Source organism: Ornithorhynchus anatinus, chromosome 2, assembly GCF_004115215.2.
Source record: "Ornithorhynchus anatinus isolate Pmale09 chromosome 2, mOrnAna1.pri.v4, whole genome shotgun sequence".
Taxonomy (NCBI): domain Eukaryota; kingdom Metazoa; phylum Chordata; class Mammalia; order Monotremata; family Ornithorhynchidae; genus Ornithorhynchus; species Ornithorhynchus anatinus.
Window position 1 is genome coordinate 130430460 of NC_041729.1, and position 21708 is coordinate 130452167.

At 45.3% G+C, this 21708-nt stretch overlaps 1 protein-coding gene across 5 annotated transcripts in view; it reads left to right on the top strand.

The window, feature by feature from the left end:
• PIBF1 (progesterone immunomodulatory binding factor 1) overlaps positions 1 to 21708 on the top strand; it is a 280353-nt gene that overhangs the window by 78942 nt on the left and 179703 nt on the right. For all 5 annotated transcript variants that reach the window (XR_003756003.2, XM_029055569.2, XM_029055543.2 and 2 more), the window contains exon 10: positions 19833 to 19931. Coding sequence is in view for 4 of the 5 variants with exons in the window: in XM_029055569.2 (XP_028911402.1) it covers positions 19833 to 19931 (99 nt within the window). In the remaining variant the exon portion in view is untranslated. The remainder of the gene's footprint in view (positions 1 to 19832; positions 19932 to 21708) is intronic.

Sequence of the window (21708 nt, forward strand, 5' to 3'; positions counted from 1 at the left end):
TGTTTAGCTATAATACTTGAAAGATGTTCAGATGGAGTTTGGCACATAGTAAGTGCTTAACAAATACCATCATTATTGTTATTATCATTATGCCATTCACTCACCATCGCTTGGAATGATCCATTTTCATTAGTGATGGAATTAGTTCCAGCAGAAATCACCTTTTGTCAAGGCGGTTGCCTCTCCAGGTACCGTGTTTTGGGATTTTCCAGGTAAACTATCCCATCTCATCCCGTAATATCACCTTGCCCTCCCCGGTACCCATTGTGGGGCTGTCCTGTTCCCCCATCCTAGCACCCTGAATGTGTTCATTCCCCGCCCAACTCCCCTCCTATTTTCATTCAATCATATTGATTCAGTAGTATTTATTGAGCACTTACTGTGTGCAGAGCACTATACTAAGTGCTCAATGATGGTATTTGTTAAGTGCTTACTACATGCCAAGCACTCTTCTTCCTTCAGTCATATTTATTGATGCTTACTGTGTGCAGAGCACTGTATTAAACTCTTGGAAAGTACAATTCAGCAACGGAGACAATCCCTATCCATCAGCAGGCTCACAGTCTAGAAGGGGGAGACAGACATCAAGTACAGTAGACAGGAATCAATAGCATCAATATAAATAAACAGAATTATAGAAAGATGCATATCATTAATAAAATAAATAGAATAATAAATATGAACATATATACAAAAGTGTCATGGGGCGGGGAGGGGGTAGAGCAGAAGGAGGGAGTCGGCAATGGGGAGGGGACGAGGAGCAGAGAAAAAAAGGGGCTCAGTCTGGGAAGGCCTCCTGGAGGAGTTGAGCTTTCAGTTCTAAGCACTGGGATAGATACGAGGTTATCAAGTTGTTGCACGTAGGGCTCACGGTCTTAATCCCCCATTTTACAGATGAGGTAACTAAGGCACAGAGAAGTTAAATGACTTGCCCAAAGTCACACAGCTGACAAATGGCAGAACCGGGACTAGAACCCATGACCTCTGACTCCCAAACCTGTGCTCTTTCCACTAAGTCGTACTGCTTCTCATTTCCCCTCTCTTCAGTCATTCATTCATTCAGTTGTATTTACTGAGCGCTTACTGTATTCAAAGCACTGTACTAAGCACTTGGAAGAGTACAGGATAGCAATAAACAAACACATTCCTGCCCACAACGAGCTCATCGTCTAGAGCGGAGACAGACGTGAATATAAGTAAATTGATAAATTACAGATATATACAGATATTTCAAATGTTCTGTGGGGATGGGAGGAAAGATGAATGAAGGAGCAAGTAAGAGCAGCGCAGAAGGGACTGGGAGAAGAGAAGAGGGCTTAGTTAGGGAAGGCTTCTTGGAGTTGTGTCTTTAGTGTGCCTTGAAGGACATGTGCCTCTCTTCCAGCACACCTTCCTTCCCTTCCCCCACAGCTTGTGTATTTTTCTAACTTTTCTAATTTTTCTAACTTTTCTCTTTTATTTCCCAGCTGCTACTACCATCCCTACTACTGGCCCCTTACACCAGAGCAGACTGGGGTACAGTGGGAGGGAAGATGGGGAAGGGAGCAGGGCTACACCAGGAGGGGAGAAGGGGCTGCTGGACAAACTCCCAGCCTTAGGCCTCCCTCTCCACTGCTCTTGTCATTGCCCTTTCCCTGTTCCAACCCCAAACTGACCTTCACCTTCCCACCTCCAGACAGTGCATCCCTGGGAGATGATGCAGAGTTTGGGCTTTGGCAGAAGCAGAATTACCCATGAAAAAATATAGTAAAGGAAAGAAAAGATAGGGTAAGAGGGCAGGTACTAGGGAGATTGGGAGAGGGGGCGATATCAGGGTTAGGGGGGCCGGAGGAAAGCTGCAGACAGGGACCTGGACAGAAAGGGCAGGAGGCAGGGCTGGATTTAAAGACAGGGGAAGGAAAAAGGGCACGTCCTTTCTGCTTCTCCTCGGAGACAACAAAAGTTAATGAGGTGTAATTAATGTACTTCTAAATAGCCCTCCTGGGAAATTAAAGATATCTGCAAGAAGCTGTGAAACATTATCAAACATCCCATCAGAGTTCTTAACTCTATGAGGATGCCTCACATATCTGAATGCCCAGGGAATATAGATGCTTTGGGAAACTTTCTGCTTGGTAGCCTGTAAGAGCGTAAGGACTGTTAGCAGGCAGTGGCTGAGTGACAAGTGGCATGTCCTAGTGGAAAAGAGCACGGACCTGAATATTATAAGACCAGACTTCTAATTCCAGCTCTGCCACCTGCCTGCTCTGTGACCTTGGGCAAGTCCCATAACTCCCCTATGCCTCAGTTTCCTCAACTTTAAAATAGAATTTAAATCCTATTCCTTCCTCTTTAGATTGCAAGCTCCATGTGGGCCAGGGACAGTCCTACCTAATTAACTTGTATATACCCCAATGCTTAAACACACAATAAGCACTTAGCAAATGACATAATTATTACTATTTGTATTTTGTTTTGCACTCTTATATATGTCTCCTTTCTTTATTTTTGACTTCTCTAGTTCTAAAAAGTTTGATATTTTCCTCCCACATTTAGTGGAAGTTCCTTAAGAGTCAGAGAACAGGTCATCACTTTGTTATTTTATATTTCTCAAACTCCTACTACATTGCTCCACACCCAGTGGCTCTTAGTAAATACAGCTGCTGCTTCTAGTATTTATCAATCAATCAATCAACTGTATTTATTGAGTGTTTACTGTGTGCAGAGACTGTACTAAGAGCTTGGGAGACTATAGTATAACAGTGTATAACAGACACAATCCCTGCCCACAACGAGCTTACAATCTAGAGAGGGAGACCGACATGGATATGAATAAATGAAATTAGAAATATGTACTTGAGGGCTGTGGGGCTGGGAGGGGCGGGGAATGAATAAAGGGAGCAAATCAGAAGGATGCAGAAGGGAGTGGAAGAAAAGGACAAGAGGACTTAGGGAAGGTCTCTTGGAGGAGGTGTGCCTTCAGTAAAGCTTTGAAGGTGGGGAGAGTAATTGACCATTGGATATGAAGAGGGAGGTTATTCCAGAGGCAGGACGTGGATGAGAGGTTGGTGGCGAGACAGACGAGGTGGTAGTACGATGAGTACGTTAGCATGAGAGGGGCTAAGTGTGGGTTCGGTTGTAGTAAAAGAGTAGCTAGTTGAGGTAGGAGAGGGCAAGGTGATTGAGTGCTTTAAAGCCAATGGTAAGAAGTTTCTGTCTAATGAGGAGGTGGATGGGCAACTAATGGTTCTTGAAGAGTGGGGAAACACGCCCTGAACGTTTTTGTAGAAAAACGATCTGGGCAGCAGAGTGAAATGTGGACTGGAGTTGGGACAGACTGGAGGCAGGGAGGTCGTCAAGGAAGCTGATTCGCTAATCGAGCCGGGAGAGGATAAATGATTGGATTACCGTGGTAGCGGTTTGCATGGAAGGGAAAGGTTGTGGAGGTTGAACCGACAGGATTTAGTGATGGATGGATCGAATACGTGGGTTGAATCAGAGAAGTTAAGGGTAATGCCAAGGTTATGGGCTTGTGAGACAGGAAGGATAGTGATGGGAAAGTGAGGGGTAGGATAGGTTTTGGGTGGGAAGATAAGGAGTCCTGCTTTGGACATGTTAAGTTTGAGGAGGTGGCAGGACATCCAAGTAGGGATGTCTTGAAGGCGGGAGGAATTGTGAGACTGCAGAGAGGGAGAGAGATCAGGGCTGCAGGTGTAGATTTGGGAGTCATCTATAGATTCTGTTACTACCACAACAAAATCAGTAGTGGAGAAAAGATGCTCCTTGTGGGCAGAGACCTGCCTTCCCACTCTACACCATTGTAGTTTCCCAAGCACTCAGAACAGTTCTCTGCACACAGTAAGCGCCCAAGAAATGCCACTGATTGACTTCAAGAGCCAAGCTTCTGGCAGAACAAGTAGCGAGTCTTCATCCCTTCTCCTATCCTCCTTATCTAATCAGTCAGATATGGTATTCATTGAGCACTTATTGTATGCAGAGCACTGTACTAAATGCTTGGGAGAGTAAAAATATCACCAAGTTGGTAAACATGTTCTCTGCCCACTAGGAGCTTCAGTCTAAAGGTTCCAGATCAAAAATCAGTATTTTGAAATATATACCGTGGAATTCTGATCAGGCTAAGGAAAATCTGCACCGTATGGTCGAAAGGAGAAAAGCCTGTCCAGCTGTACTCAAAATTTTGGGTTTTAGTGCAGAGCCTCTTTTTCCTCAACATATGAAATACTCAGGATCTGTGCTGCTCACAAAATTCGGATGTGAAGAAAATAACAATGAGAGCTTCCGTGGTGTCTCAAGGCCCTACTGGGCTCAGGCAACTTCTGAAAGTGCAGCTACTTTAAGAAATGGGTCAAGTTCCGTAGCGCGTTGCAGGTAAGGCACGCCTCTCAAAATTGGAGGGGTATTGTTCGGTCCACCCCATTTGTAGTGGAGCGAAGCACAGTTGTCTAGCATGTTCAGTCCATTTTCCCCAACTGCAGTATGAAGATCAACATCCTCACTGAGCACCTGCAGTATGTAGAGTTTGACCGTAGTTACTGAGCGCTTACTGTGTGCCAAGAAAAATGGGTGGTGATTAGACATGATCACCAGGAGGCTCACGGTGCCAGGGTAGGGGGGAGCGGGGACCGGCAACTGACGCATAAAGTTGGAGGAAATAAAGCAGTTGGCGTGTGTAAAGACAAAAAGCTCAGTAGGCTATGTTGTTGGCGGGGCAGATTTCCCGTTCCTCACGACTCCGAGCCTACAGCCCCAACCACCGCCACAGTGACCTCTAGGGCACCGACGGCCACCAAGGTCTTCCCGAGGTCTCTTGGAGGCGACGCTGCCGGGCTGCGGCCTCTGCTGCCCTCCTCCACCTTGCCGGTGTGGCAGGAGGCGGGTTAGGATGGGGGCTCCGCGGTGACACCGAGAAGAGCTGGTGCGGGATCCCGGGGAAGCAGTGTGAGAGTCAGCTGGGGGAGATGCCCTGGGCCCTCAGAGCCGTGGTGAAGATGTGGTAAGTTACTTGGAGGAGACCCCCAGCCTTCAGGTGGGACGGTCTGCGGAGCTGTGGCCTGTAGCACGCAAGACTTGTTGGGAGCGGAACCCTGAGAGCCCAACTAGAGAAGCAGCAAGCTCCGGAGGGCGGTCAGTGTGGAGAGCCCCCATTTGTAGTTGCCACTCACTCTAGCAGGCACTTGGGAAAGTACAGTACAAGTAAAGAACCCGAGTCTTGTCCTCTAGCTTAACCGGGGAGATAAACGGATATGAATCGACTGTCGTGGAATAGTTAAAAGAGCGTGAAAGGAGAGCTAATAACCCTTTCTGGGTGGTAGATACAGATGGGCGAGTAAGACTGTTGAGTATCCGAGGGATAGTTGCAAGCAATAAAGCGAGATTCAGCAGAAAATGGCTTCTGAAGGAACTGAGCTTTTTGAAGGGAAAGAGCGGAGGGATGCAGTTTGGCCAGGTGCTGTGAGGATGGTATACCAGGCGGGAGAAAAGTCATGAGCCTTGGGTTGGGAATTGGGATTCATTGAGTGTCTCCTGAGTGTAAAGCTCCGTGCTAAGTGTTGGAAGAGTTCAAGAGAAGCAAGACACACTTTTTGTGCCCTTGAGGAGTCTGCAACCTAACAGAAGGGAGGCTGAAAGAAACTATTTACACAGAGTGAGAGCAGGAAGAGAAATAAGGATATATAAGGAAGCAATACAGATGTGTCCAGGTGAAATAACTGAATCAAAAATTGACTATATAAATAAATGCACCTATGTTTATTGCATCTGAGGCCCAGAATGAAATAATGGGATTCATCGAGCACTCATTATTGTGTGCAGAGTAATGTACTAAGCGCTTGGGAGAGTACACTACAACAGGTTTGGTAGGTGCATTCCCTGCTCACGAGCTTACAGTCTAAAGGGAGAGACCGACAATAGAATCAATTATGAATATGTATATAAGTGCTGTGGGGCTGAGGATGGGGTGAATATCAAGTGCTTAAAGGATTTGTGGACATGTTCAATTTGAAGCGTCAGTGGGACATCTAATTAGAGATGACCTGAAGGCAGAAAGAAATGTGAGATTGCAGAGAGGGAGAGAGGTCAGGGCCAGAGGGGTTGATTTTTGGAATCATCCACATGGAGATTGTAGTTGTAGCCATAGGAGCGAATGGGTTCTCTCCTGGAATGGTAGCTGGAGAGGACAAGGTGATCCAGAAGCGAGTCTTGAGGGACTCCCACTATTAGAGCATGGGGAGTGGAGAAGAGCCTGAGAAAGAGACTGAGAAGGAGCAGTCAGAGAGATAGGAGGAGAACCAGGAGAGGAGTGTCAGCGAAGCCCAAGTTAAATAATGTTTCAAAGAGAAAGGGGTGGTCTTCAGTGTCAAAGGCAACTGAGAGGATGAGGCTGATGAGAATGGCGTAGAGGTCGTTGGATTTAGCCAGGAGATCATTAGTGACCTAGTTAGAGAAGACGGTTTCTGTGTGGTGAAGGGGGAGGAAACCAGGGTAAATCGATGAATATTAACATTGGCTGTTGGGTTGAAGGGACCAGGGTATCATTAATTGATCGGGGAAGACTTCCAGAAGGAGGTGGCCATTCTGGAACACTTTGAAAATAAGAACTATAATCCAGGAGAATTGGGGGAAGGAGAAAATGTTCCAGGTAAGGTGAACCATTTAAGTGAGACACTGGAGGTGGGAGAGTCAAAATCATGTTACAGTTAACCAGGTTTGGGTAGAGTGATGAGTCTGTGAGTTGAGGAATGCCTTGAAGCTAATGGTCAGGCATTTTGTTCTTTTATGCAAGGAGCAATATGAGCCATTGAAAATTTTTGAGGCACCACAAAAAGCTAACAGTTGCCTTTACCAATGGAAAGGTGAAGGCTGCTAACCAGGGATACCAGTGTACAAGGATTGACAAAGAAATGAGGATCAAACATTCCCGACTGTCACTTGGGAAACCGAGAGCAGAACATGGCATCGTTTCTAACGTTTGCTTACATCCATCCTCTAAAGCAGTTCAGTCAGTGCCACCTCTCCTCTTCATCAGTGGGATTTATTGAGCACTTACTGAGCATTTATTGAGCTAAGCACCTGGGAGAGTACAATACTACGGAGTTGGCAGACATGTTCTCGGCTAATAACGAGCTTACAGTCTACACGCCCATACTTTGGCAGTGCGCTTCGAAAGCTTTCTCTCTCCATATATGATGTATGTTTTTATGTTTTATGATCTGCCAATGTTTCAAGTACTTGCATATAAAGTGTGTGTACCCTGTTTGTTCGAATCTCTTCGTGAAAATACACTTAAAAACAAATTGTAGTGATCATTATGATAGGTGATACAAAGACTATTGTGTTTGAAGGCAAGCTTGAATCTGAGAGAACAAGGTCAGCCCTTAGACTGTGTATTTGCTCAATCACTTGAAAACCATATTTCCTGCCATTCATTCATTTAATAGTATTTGTTGAGCGCTTACTATGTGCAGAGCACTGTACTAAGCGCTTGAAATGTACAATTTGGCAACAGATAGAGACAATCCCTGCCCATTGTCTGACTTACAGTCAAGTGATATCAAAGATCTATAATATGTTAAGTTGCATATGAAGAAGTCTCAAAGGAACATTACCAAAATTCTGCTGTAACCTTTTCCCCGTTGGGTAGACTACCCCTCACCCCTAGCAATGTTGTATTTAAGAATTGGTTGAGAAAATTGAGGTATTTTACTATATGAAGTGATTACATTTGTCATAAATATTTTCTCCCTCTTTAAGTAGATTTAAGCATGCTGTCATTGATGCTAAAATACTATCATGTTTTGAGCAAGGATTTTCATGGTGCAAAAGGTTTTGTTGAAATAGATGTAAATTTTCTCTGAGTGTTTAACTAAAGAATTTGCTGACAAAATTTCAAATGTTAATTCAATAATACCCCTGCCAAAATGGAGGATTTTCCATTTCCCCTGCGAATATTTTATTTATTTTTCTTGTCTTCATATTTTTGTAAACCAAAACTTTGGAGATTTTCTCCATAGAGGGTTCTATTTCACTGTGGCCTGTATATTTGGAACTCCGTGTTTAATTTGTTTCCACAAAGAATTGTATTTCAGTGTGGTCTGTGTAATTCTGAATCTGGGTCCATGTAGCACATGGAAAGATGCAATCATAATTTGGGGACTGTGAAGGAGAGAGTGGCTGCAATACACACTCGTAGAATTCATTCTTACCCTTAATTTATCCATCGGCTAGTTTATTAGGAATATCAGTCAATGGCATTTATTGAGTGCTTACTGGATGCCGAGCACTGTCCTAAATGCTTGATCTGGAACTGCTTCCAAATTAAAAATCAGTGTTGGGTAAAGACTTTTTACTCTAACACTAAAGTCAATATGGGCTAACTCTACAGTAAAATAGTGCAAACATATGCCACGTGTCACATGAGACTACCATGCGAGTTATGTATTTACAAAATCAACTGACATCTTGACAGTTTTCACAAAATTCCTGTCAAACTGATGTTACAGTCTGGCTTAATGGCTTCCCGCTCAGTCCATCTCTTTTACTTATCCATGTTTGATTTTGAAACAAGGAAGCTGGAAATGTTTCCAGAAGAATTTTTCAAGCTGCAGGGGAGCCGGTTACAATTTCAGACCACTTTGTATTTCTACTATAATCCACTATAATAGCATAGTGTTCAAAACGTTACGGATTATACTGCAGAAAATCCACCTAAGTACACACACAGGAAAGAACAGAGAATGATAATGAGTTTGCTATATTAATGTACCAGGGTGCCAGAAAACTCACATTACAAGAAATTCAAGTACACAATGAAATTCTGCTTTCTTGGAAGATTTTTTCTCATAATACAAATTAAGGGGCTGCTACAGACTCAAACATATAGGAAGTGATATGACATTTTCCTTCAAAACATCACATGGATCTAAAAATGGATGATGTGGTTTGGGGTGTCCTACTGATTTGAAGTCTTTACTTTTCACACCCTTCCCAACCAGTTTTATATCTAGATGCCTTACGTGGTTTTACAGAGTGGTCGATCACTCTTTACATGTTCTGTCAGTACAGCCTTTTCCATGGATAAAATGGTTGTGGAAAAGTATTCCAAAATCTGGGGTGGGCGATAGAGAGCACCAATTCTAGCCTTCCTTCTTTTCCCCTTGCCTTCCCCCATTGTCAATCTGTCGTTGCCTCCCTCTCACCTTTCGTGCCAGAGTACAGACTTCCCCAGGGCTTCGAGGACCCCATTCCACTCAGCAAATAGTGTCTGGAATCCGGAAAGTTGGAAATACATTTGTATTTACCTGATTAATTTCCAGCATCCAAAGATGTCGAAAGCAATCAGTCACACCTCACACTCGAATAATAATTTGCACTGGCCCTCAGCCCATGTGAATTTACCTGTATTAAATTGTATATTCAATGATTTATTTATTTTTTATAACCTTGTTTGTCAGTACCTTTATGCATGTCTACCCTGCCCTAAAGGTGGGGCATGTTTCACTTGCATATTTTATGTTTCACGAGCACTTTAGTGCAGTGTACTGTGATTGGGCACTCAATAAATGATGAGGTTACTCCTGTTTTTGTCTAGCAATGCTGTCACACTCTTCCAAGCCCTTACCACAGTGCTCTGCGCACAGAGAGTGCTCGATAAATGCCCCTGGACTGACCGATCCATTGAAAGCATCCAGTAACCTCCTTAAGGGCAGGGGACACTCTTGTTTTGTCCTTCCCCTACCACTTTGCACAGTACATTGTAGTCAGCGTGCACTCAGTCATACAGGGGCAATGTGGTCTGCCGATCAACTCGAGGCATCAACGCTCCCTCCCACCCTCCCTCTCTTTGTCACCTAGCTCCCCGAAGCTCTGTCCACCAGGAGGGACGGGGAGCCCCTAGTGTCACGGGGCCCTGGTAAATGCCCCGAACATCTCTTCTGGAAGACTGACCCATCCAACGCACCATAATCAAAATGATTCGTCGAACCCCTATAGTTCACTGAATGCTGTACCAGTGATTTTTGATGTACAGGTAGCTCAAGGTCAAAGATTCTGAATTTTGTCTGTGTTAAACTAAAGACTTAAGACCATCTAGCTGAGGTTTTGTTTCATTTAATAGTTAAGAAAGCTGACCTGCAGTGAGCCATCCTTTTTTCATTATTTCCCTGTGTCCGATCTCATCTTACAAAACAGAGCAAGCACTCATTTGATCCAGGACGTGCTGCTTCCGTTACCAGTTTCTGATTCTTTCCATCCAGGAGCATTTCGGGTAGCTCACGTAAAATGTCTGCATTGTCCAATTATTGCTCTTATCTCTTCTCTCCCTATGTAACTTAGTTCAAAGGCCAGAGTGAAGTTCCGGATTCATTCCTCTTATTTACCGCTGCTTCTTGTGAAAGGAACTTGGAAATTCATTCTTATCTACCTGATTCATTGCAGTGAAAATGAGAAGCAGCATGACCTCAAGGAAAGATAATGGGCCTAGGAGTCAGAGGCCTTGGGTTCTAATCCCTTGCTCCCCCATTTGTCTGCTGTGTGAACTTGGGCAAATCACTGATCTTCTCTGTGCCTCAGTTTCCTGATCTATAAAATGAATATTCATTCTTCCTCACCCTTAGACTGTGAGCCAAACTGTGGGATAGGGACTGTTGCTATTCCAGAGCTTAGCCCAATACTTTGTACAAAGAAAGTGCTTAACAATTACCACAATTATTATTATAATCACTATTATCGTTGTCATTAATGTGCATTTTTCATATCTCTACGTTCGTGGTAGAGACAAGGTTATCAGATGGGAGATGCCCCCTCTCAGAGCTGCACGGCCTATGGAAAAAACCACGGGCCTAGGAGTCAGAGGACCTGAGTTCTAACTCCATTCAGTAGTATTTAATGAGCGCTTACTATGTGCAGAGCACTTTACTAAGCATTCGGAATGTACAATTCGGCAACAGAGACAATCCCTGCCCAATAACAGGCTCCCAGTCTAAATGGGGGAGACAGCAAAGCAAAACAGAACAAAACTAAACAACTATTCTGGCGCAAAACAAAGCCACATGTCTGTTGGATGACCTTGGGCAAGTCACTGAACTTCTCTGGGCCTCAGATTCCTCATCTGTCAAATAGAGATTCAATACCGCCTCTCCCTCCTACTTAGACTGTGAGTCTGTATAGTGCAGAGACTGTTTTCAAACTTGTACCTACCCCAGCACTTAGAACAGTGCTTGACCCATACATAGTAAGCATAGTAAGCACTTTACTGATGAGGAAACTGAGGCCAAGGAGGAAAAGTGGCTCAGTCGAAAGACACAGCAGGCCAGTGGGATATCTGGGAGTAAAAAAGGGTCCCCTGACACCTAGTCCCTTGTTTTTACTAGGCCAATCTTCTAGACCGTAAACCCACTGTGGGCAGGGATTGTCTCTACGTGTTGCTGAATTGTACTTTCCAAGTGTTTAGTGCTGTGTACACAGTAAATGCTCAATAAATACGATTGAATGAATGAATCTCCTTTAGGCCACATGCATACAAACCATTTCTTCCAACCCTGCCAAAGGAGTGGTAGTCAGAAATACCAATTTCTATCAGTCAATCAACGGAAGAACCGATAGCCAAGCTACAGATTATGGCAGAAGATAGGATGATCTGGAGAAAATATATCCATAGAGACTATGAATCGGAAGCAACTCGACGGCACTTGATGATAATAATAATACTGTGTGCAGAGCACTGTACTAAGCACTTGGGAGAGTACAGTATAACACATTCCCTCCCCACAGTGGACTTACAGTCTAGCAGGAAGGAGACATGCATTAATGTAAATAAATAAATTTCAGATGTATCCAGAATGCTGTGGGGATGAGGGAGGGGTGAATGAAGTATGCAAATCCAAGTGTAAGAGCTATGCGGAAGGAAATGGGAGATGAGGAAATGAGGGCTTAGTTGGGGAAGGCCTCTTGGAGGAGATGTGCCATTAATAAGGCTATTAATTTTAATAAGGATAATAGTAATTTAAATTTTTAATAAGGCTCTTATCTCTGAATGAACATTGAATCTTTTCTGACAGGAGTAGCCGCTTAAAGTAATAATTTTGAAAAATGCACTTAGTCCTGCCATAATGTGTGATCTCACAATGAATCTTGAGTAAAATGCTATGAGGGAATTGGGGCATGTCTATTTAGTTGAGGTTCTAATTGTTTCTAGCCAGGAGGCAAACTTGTAGAGGGTCAAGAATGGGACTGTGGAGGCTGGACTAGGAAGGGAAAAGGAAGAGTTGGGTAAAGAAGGGAAGAAGAGATGGGGAGAGGGCCAATGAAGAGGATGGAGTAGAACCCTGAAGGAAGGTATTCACCCCTGCCAGTGTCAGTCAGTCGATCGTGTTTATTGAGCATTTACTGTGTGCTGAACATTGTACTAAGCCCATGGGAGAGTGCACTATGACAATAAACAAACATATTCCCTACCCACGGTGAGCTTACTGTTCCTCCTCATTCTTCTGTTTCTCCTACTCCCTTCCCCATCCCCCCACGCACACATGCACACACGCACTTCCTCCCTCGGCGGCTGCTTTCCTGGTCCTGCCCGGCACCCTGCCCCAGCCCCGGCATCCTAAGGGATCTGCTCAGGGTTCCCAGCCGATGTGGCAACAGAGCCCTCCAAACAGATACCCCTCCCTCCCCGGCTTGGGCACCAGGATCCCCGGCCATGGCTGCTGCTATTTCTGTTCCTTAAACCCAACGACCCAGCTCCCAGCTGTCGCCACAGAGCCTGTCCTCCCGGGGCTTGGAGATCAGAGGCAGGGGCACAAGCTCGTGCCCGGCTGCCGGGTCGGGGGAGGCCCAGAAGAGCCAGGGTGGGTTTGGCCTCTTCCACTCCCTCCTCCTTTCTCTCCTCCTGCTTTCCGTCTGGAGACAAGAGCGGAACACTGCCATTCAAGCTCCACTCTTGTCCCTTTCCAGCTCCAGCTTTGGTGCCGGCACAACGAAACTGCCACCGGTAAAGATTATTATGCGCTCACTGTAATTCAAAATTAAGTGTACAACCTTGATAGAGTCCATTTTCTAGAGAAGCACTAGTTGAGTATTCCCAAGAACAGCCACTGCCTTAACTAATTGATCCTAGATATGGACTTTGTTACGTTGTGAAGAATTCCACATCATCTTTTGAAGGTCCTCTTCCCTCCTGTTTCCCATCCCTCCTCTGCCCGTTCCCTATCGTTCTGTGCCACCCTCGAGGCTCTCATGACTTGAGACGGAGGGAAGCATCGTGGCCCAGTAGATCAGGGAGTCAAATGTGTATTTATAATTCTATTTATATCAATGCCTGTTTACTTTTCTTGATGTCTTTCTCCCCACTTCTAGACTGTAAGCCTGGCGTGGGCAGGAATTGTCTCTATTGCTGAATTGTACTTTCCAAGCGCTTAGTAAAGTACTCTTCACTCAGTAAGCGCTCAATAAATACGATTTATTGAATTAATAAAAAGCACCCAGGTTCTAATCCCGGCTCTACCACTTGTCTGTTGTGTAACCTTGGGCAAGTCGCTTCACTTCTCTGGGCCTCAGTTCCCTCATCGGTAAAATGGGGGCTGACTGTGAACCCCATGCGGGACAGGGACTGTGTCCAACCTGATTGTCTTCTATCTACCCCAGCTCTTAGAACAGTGCCTGGCACATAGTAAGTGCTTAACGAATACCATCACCATTATTATTAGTACAGAGAAAAACGCAGAAAGAGGGAGGGAGGGAGGAAGGAAGAAAGAGAGAGAGATTGTAGGGGAGGAAAATTGGAATTATATGCTTCACATCAAGAGGCTTCCCTTAGAGAATTCACATATGGATAATCTGGAGTTTACTTCCAGATTTCAGTTTACAATCCAAAGTTTAGGAGCTTCTGAGAGGTGGAATTTGGTCACTACCATAAGGATAATTCCTATAAAATATAGTGACAGTTTGCATTTCCTTTTACAAAAATGTAAACTATCAAGCAGAAACTCCTCACTATTGGCTTCAAAGGTCTCCATCACCTTGCCCGTTCCTACCTCACCTCCCTTCTCTCCTTCTACATCCCAGCTTGCACACTCCACTCCTGTGGTCCTCTCCTTCTCACTATGCCTCATTCTCGCCTGTCATCCTATCGACCCCTGGCCCAAGTCCTACCTCTGGCCTGTGATGCCCTCCCTCCTCACATCTGCCAAACTAGCATAATTCCCCGCTTCAAAGCCCTACTGAGAGCTTACCTCCTTCAGGAGGCCTTCCCAGATTGAGCTCCATTTTTCCTCTGCTCCTCCTCCCCTCCCCATCACCCTGATTCCCTCCCTCTGCTCTACTCCCCTCCCCACCCCACAGCACTTGGGTATATATGTACATATTTATTTTATTAATGATGTGTATATATCTATAATTCTACTTACATTGATGCTATTGATGCCTCTTTACTTGTACCTGTTTTGTTTTGTCTGTCTCCTTCCTTCTAGACTATAAGCCCATTATTGCATAGGGATTGCGCCTATTTGTTGCCAAATTATACTTTCCAAGTGCTTAGAAGTGTGCTGTGCACACAGTAAGCACTTAATAAATATGATTGAATGAAAGAATGAATGAATGAATGAAAAGTCCATATTTATACATATATACATAGTATTTATTTGATTTTAAAAATCAGTGGAGTTATCTCTCCACAGTTTAGTTCAGAAAATTGGATGTGTTTCTTAGCTCAGAATCTGTCAAGATGATGTTTCTCTTAAGGCTGGATCATGTTTTCAATCATAAACTTATCGTTAGCATCTCTATGCAAAAAATGTCCTTGTGAGCTGGCACAGACTGCTGAATCTCCAAGCATATCGATGAAATGTTTACTTGATCTGTTTGTTCAAATCTGTCTGTGGGCTCATGGTGAATTTTTACTAGCACTCTCCAAGCGGATAAGCATTAAATATTGTGCTTTTTCTGATGTTTTTCATTTTATTTTTTGCAGGAGTTATATATAGCATGTCCTTTTTCAGCACGTTTCATAGAGCTGTATGTTTAGAAGTCACTTGTCTTTGAAATGATTCTGTGATGCAAAGCAGTCTTTAACCAGGGCCTATGCTTTAAGAGAGGAGAAGGATCTGCAGGAAGTATTGCAGTATCGATCAGTGGTATTTATTGAGTGCTTCTTGTGGGCAAAGCACTGTCCTAAGCGCTTGGGAGAGAACAAGTTAACAGAATTAGCAGACACATTCCCTGCCCATAACGAGCTTACAGTCTAGAGGTTCTTATTTCTGAGAGGAAACTCTAAAGAATGTGTATGGATGGGGCGGGAGAGGGAAGATCAATCTGCCTCACCTTCAGGGGAGTCCCTGAGGCCTTGGCTGCCCCTGTGGAAAACAGCTGGGAGCAACCTCTGTTTGCACTCAGGCGGGCAGGAAAGTGGGCATTTGGAGCAGTGACAGTGGGGAAGATGAACCATTTTAGTCTCTTCAATCATTCATTCAGTCATATTTATTGAGTGCTTACTAAGTGCTTGGAAAGCACAATTAAGCAATAAAGAGAGACATTCCCTGCCCACACCAGGCTTACAGTCTGGAAAAGGGGAGACAGACATCAAAAAAAGTAAACAGACATCAATAGCATCAGTATTGTTATAGATATATACACATCAAAACAAAACTGAGGAAAAGGGGTGCTTAACCTAGAAAGACCTCTTGGAGGAGGTGAGCCTTCAATAGGGCTTTGAAGGGGGGAAGTGTGATTGTTTGGTGGATTTGAGGAGGGAGGGCATTCCAGGCCAGAGGTAGGATGTGGGCGAGGTGTCGACAACGGGACAGGCGAGAACGAGGCACAATGAGAAGGTTATCACCAGAGGAGGGGAGTGTGCAGGCTGGGATGTAGAAGGAGAGAAGGGAGGTGAGGTAAGAAGGGGCAAGGTGATGGATAGCTTTGAAGCCAGTAGTGAGGAGTTTTTGTTTGATATGGAAGTGGATAGGCAACCACTGGAGATTTTTGAGGAGGGGGTGACATGCCCAGAGCATTTCTGTAGAAAGATAGTCCAGGCAGCAAAGTGAAGTATGGACTGAAGAGGAGAGAGACAGGAGGTTGGGAGATCAGAAAGCAGGCTGATGCAGTAATCCAGTCGGGTTAAGATGAATAATTGTACTAAAATGGTAGGGTTTTAATGGAGAGGAAAGAACAGATCTTGGTGATGTTGTGAAACTGAGACCGGTAGGCTTTGGTGACAGATTGGATGTGTGGAGTCAATGAGAAAGCGTGGTCAAGGATGACACTAAGGTTGCGGGTTTGTGAGACAGGAAGGATGGTAGTGCTGTCCACAGTGATGGGAAAGTCAGAGAGAGGACAGGGTTTGGGAGGGAAGATAAGGAGCTCAGTCTTGGACATGTTGAGTTTTAGGTGGCAGGAGAACATCTAAATAGAGATGTCTTGAAGGCAGGAGGAAATGTGAACCTGGATGGAAGGAGAGAGAACAGGGGAGAAGATATAGATTTGGGTGTCATCCACACAGAGATGCTAGTTGAAGCCAGGGGAGTGAATGAGTTCACCAAAGAAGTGAGTGTAGATGGAGAATAAAAGGGGACCAAGAACTGACCCTTGAGGAACCCCTAAAGTTAGGGGATGGGAGAGGGAGGAGGAGCCCACAAAAGAGACTGAGAATGAATGGCCAGAGAGATGAGGAGAGTCAGGAGAGGACGGAGTCCGTGAAGCCAAGTTTGGATAACATGTTGAGGAGAAGGGGATGTTCAACAGTGTCAAAGGCAGCTGAGGGGTCGAGGAAGATTAGATGGATTAGGAGCTGTTGGATTTGGCAAGAAGGTTGATTATTGGTGATCTTTGAGAGGGTGGTTTCAGTGGAGTGGAGGGGACGCAAGCCAAATCGGAGGGGGTCCAGGATAGAGTTAGAGGAGAGGAACTTGAGGCAGTGAGTGTAGATGACTCAGTCCAGAAGAGTAGGAGGGAGATGGGGCAATAACTGGAAGGGGCAGTGGGGTCAAGGAAGGGGTTTTTTTAGGTTGGGTAGACATGGTCATGTTTGAAGACAGAGGGGAAGAAGCTATTAGAATGAACAGTTGAGGATGGAAGTTAAGGAGGGGAGGAGGGAAGGGAAAGGGTGAGAGATTTTATAAGGTGCGAGGGAATGGGGTTTGATGCTCATGTGGAGGCAGGAGATCTCCTCTGAAGATACTGGGAAAGTTGAAAAGGGGGTTGAGAGGAGGGGAGATGGAGAAGGGGAAGGGGTGATTTGGGGGAGCTCAGACCTTAATGAAGTATGTGGCCAGATCACTGGGGGTGAGGGATGGGGGAAGGGGAGGGATATGGGGCCTGAGGAAGGAGTTAAATGTCCAGAACAACTGACAAGGGTGATGGTGACAAATCGCTTCAAGGCAACGAGGCAGATTTGGGATATGTGGTGTCCGTGGGGCTTATGCATCAGTAATAGTGGCATTTGTTAAGCATTTACTATGTTCCAGGCACTGTTCTAAGCCTTCAGGTAGATACCAGCAAATCAAGTCAGACTCAATCCCTGACCCACGTGGGGCTCACAGTCATAATCCCCATTTTACAGATGAGGGAACTGAGGCCCGGAGAAGCAAAATAAGTTGCCCAAGGTCACACAGCAGACAAGCAGTGGAGCCGAGATTAGAACCCAGGTCTTTCTGACTTCTAGGCCTTTGCAGTATTCATTAGGCCACACTGCTTCCAGTGGGTAGAGGCCTCCAGGAGAGACCTGGGAGACCGTTTGAGGGCCAGCTCTGCTGTGCCTTGTAGAGCCTCACACCGGCAGGGGTGGATGGCAGACCCTTCAGCCCGCCCATGGAATTGGGCAATCCAATATGGTGGACAGTGGCACCTTCTGGTTGGAGTGGTATCTGCTGTGGTCAAGAAACCATAAAAATAGGTTCAGTGAGCATCATTGCCAATGATTTGTTTCTCCTTTTCTTGAATTCCATTATCCTGTGCTGTCTTAAGCACTCCTGGGTAACAGGAGGTGAAACCCCATAATCTTCCCTGCACATGCCATAAGATCTCTCTCCAACCTTGAGGGCCCCGGTCAGGGAGGTAGGGGATGATTCTTGAGACCTGGATCCAGCATCCTCACATCACTCAGGAGAATCCCTCAATCACCTTACCCTCTCCTACCTCACCTCACTGATTTCCTACTACAACCCAGCCAGTATTCATTTTGCTCCTCTAATACCAACCTACTTACTGTACCTCAGTCTCACCTGTCTCACTGTTGACCTCACGCCCACGTCCTGTCTCTGGCCTGTAATGCCCTCCCTCTTCATATCAACCAATTACTCTCCCTATCTTCAAAGCCTAATCGAATCACATTTCTTCCAGGAGGCCTTCCCCAACTGGGCTTTCCTTTCCTCTTCTCCCACTCATTCATTCATTCATTCATTCAATAGTATTTATTGAGCGCTTACTATGTGCAGAACACTATACTAAGCTTTTGGAATGTACAACTCGGCAACAGATAGAGACCATCCCTGTCCAATGACGGGCTCACTGTCTAAACCGGGGAGACAGCAAATCAAAACAGAACAAAACAAAAACAAGACAACATCATCAAGATAAATAGAATCAAGGGGGTGTACACCTCATTAACAAAATAAATAGGGTAGTAAATAATATATACAAATGAGCAGTGTGCTGACGGGAGGGGAAGGGAAGGAGCAGAGGATAGGGAGGGGCGGGGAGGGGGAGCAGAGGGAAAGGGGGGCTTAGTCTAGGAAGTCCTCCCAAAGGAAGTGAGCTCTCAATAGAGCTTTGAAGAGGGGAAGAGAGTTAGTTTGGCAGAGGTGAGGAGGGAGGGCATTCCAAGACAGCGGTAGGACATGGGCCAGGGGTCGACGGCGGGATAGGCGTGAACGGGGGAAAGTGAGGAGGTGAGCAGCAAAGGAGCGGAGTGTACGGTGTGGGCAGTAGAAAGAGAGAAGGGAGGTGAGGTAGGAGGGGGCAAGGTGATGGAGAGCTTTGAAGCCAAGTGTGAGGAGTTTTGGTTTTGTGCAGAGATTGATAGGCAACCACTGCAGGTCTTTAAGGAGGGGAGTGACATGCCCAGAGCGTTTCTGTAGGAAGATGATCCGGGCAGTGGAATGAAGAATAGACTGGAGTGGGGAGAGACAGGAGGAAGGGAGATCAGAAAGAAGGCTGACACAATAATCCAGTTGGGATATTATGAGAATTTGTACCAGTACAATAGCCATTTGGATGGAGAGGAAAGGGCGGATCTTGGCGATATTGTAAAGATGAGACTGGCAGGTGTTGGTGACGAATTGGATGTGTGGGGTGAATGAGAGTACAATATAACAGAGTTTGTAGACAAGTTCCCTGCCCACAACAAGTTTACAGTCTAGCGAGGCAGAGGGATATTACTATAAATAAATATTTAAGTGCTGTGGAGGTAAGGGAGGGGCAAATAAAGGGTGCAAATCCAAGTCCAAGGCAACATAGAAGGGAGTTGGAGAAGAGGAAATGAGGGCCTAGTCGGGGAAGGCCTCTTGATGGAGGTATGGTTTTATTAAGGCTTTGAAGGTAGGGAGAATGATCGTCTGCCGGATATGAAGAGGGAGGGTGTCCCAGGCCAGAGGCAGGACGAGGGTGAGAGCTCAGCAGTGAAATGGAAGAGATCGAAGTACAGTGAGTAGGCTGGCATTAGAGGAGTGAAGTGTGCGGGCTGGGTTGTAGTAGGAAATCAGGGCGGTAAAGTAGGAGGAGGCAAGGTGATCAAGTGCTTTAAAGCTGACGGTAAGGAGTTTCTGTATAATGAGGAGGTGGAGGTGGATGTTTAATAAGTATCTACGAAGCAGATTTATAACTGACACTTCCTTTTTTAAAAACAATCATAGGAATCTAAGAGAAGCAAGAGATAATGCTGTGGCTGAAAAAGACCGGGCAGTTTGGGCTGAAAAAGATGCTGCAGGAAAATACGATCAACTCTTAGAACAGTAAGTACCTTTCATCACTGAAGTACTTTCGTTCTCTTTTTTTAAATGCTTTGGGGCTTGTTTCTTTTTGGTTGGGGAGGGCGGTATTAGGGGAGTTTGCAAAAGAAAAAAAGATTAAAATAATAGAAAAGGTGCTGCCTTTTAATAATTATTTCAGTCAACCCCCTGTAAAATGAATTTATTGATAAGGTAGGACAAGAAAGCTATCATAGCACAGTTCACCTTAATCCTAATATGAAGCCTAGTGTCTTTTTGATTGCTTTTCTTTTTTTGGAATGGAAGCCTAATTTGGCACGATTGCCAGTCATGCTAAATTATGTTTTTTCATTGACGGAGTCCACTAAAAGAACCATTCCTAACTAGCGTGCAGTCAGTTTTATTTGTTGACCTCTCAGATGAGCAGCATGGCCTAATTGAAAGAGCACAGGTCTTGGAGCCAGAGGACCTGATTTCTAATCCCAGCTCCACCATTTGCCTGCTCTGTGTGACCTCGGGCAAGTCACTTCACTTCTCTCTGCCTCCCAGTTCCCTCATCTGCAAAATAGTAATTAAATCCATACTTGTTCTCACTCCTCCTTAGACTGTGAACCCCATGTGGAATAGGGACTCTATCTGGTCTGATTAACTTGTATCTACTCCAGCGCTTAGAAAGTGGTCAACACACCTGAAGCGCTTAACAAATGCCATTTAAATAAAAAAGCCATCTAAATCTGTCTCACCATATTTTATTTTATTGCACACATGCAGTTGTCAACTGGAACCTTTTTGGTGTTGGTGGCACCCTAGAATAGTAATAATTACAGTATTTGTTTAGCGCTTACTATATATATTCTAGGCACTATACTAAGCATTGGAGTGGATACAAGCCAATCAGGTTGGACACAATTCCCTGTCCCATGTGGGGCTTACGGTCTCCATCCCCATTTAACAGATGACGTAAGTGAGGCACAGAGAAGTTAAGTGGCTGGCCCAAGGTCACACAGCCAACAAGTGGTGGAGCTGGATTAGAAACCATGACTTTCTGACCCTCAGGCCCCTGCTGTAGCCACTACGATGTGCTGGAAGCACAAGTCCCTAAGGAAATGCCTTCTATCCAATTCTGTAGGGTTGGTAGGGGAGTAGGGGTGACTGCTTGGCTCCCCGGGCCTCTGAGATGCCTTAGAGAGATGAGAATAACAGGAAGAAGTCCAGGTGAAGAGAAATGTCCTGAGCTAGGTGGGCTGGATCTAGATACGGAGGTCACACGAGAGGATGAGGGCCGAATATGAGAGCTAGGTGGGTTGGGCCTGTAGACGGTGAGAAGGTTGTGTTTGGAAGGAGAGAGTTGGGGAGGTTAGAGATAAGGCATTGTTTGGAAATTTGATTAGTTCAAGTGTGCATCCCGGCTGTTGAGTGGTTCAGGCCTAGTGGGGTAAGAGATCCTCAGAGGGGAGGAGGGAAGGAAACGCGCCCATCGGCACTCTGGATATTTGAAATCCCCAACGATTAGAGTGGGAGAAAGGAGAACTCTTGGGAAGTTTAGCAAAACAGCTCAGAATGAAATGCAGAGGAGGAATTTGAGGAGGCAGTAAACATCAGCGAGTAGGACCTCAAGTCGGGGGCAGAGAGGGACAATGTGGGGTTCAAAGGATGAAAAGAGAGAGGGAAAAGGGATGCGTTGAGAGAGAATCACATTGGGGGAAGACGAGAAGCAGCATGGCCTAGTGGCTAGATGACAGGCCTGGAAGTCAGAGGACCTGGTTTCTAACCCCGGCTCCACCGCTTGTCTGCTGTGTGA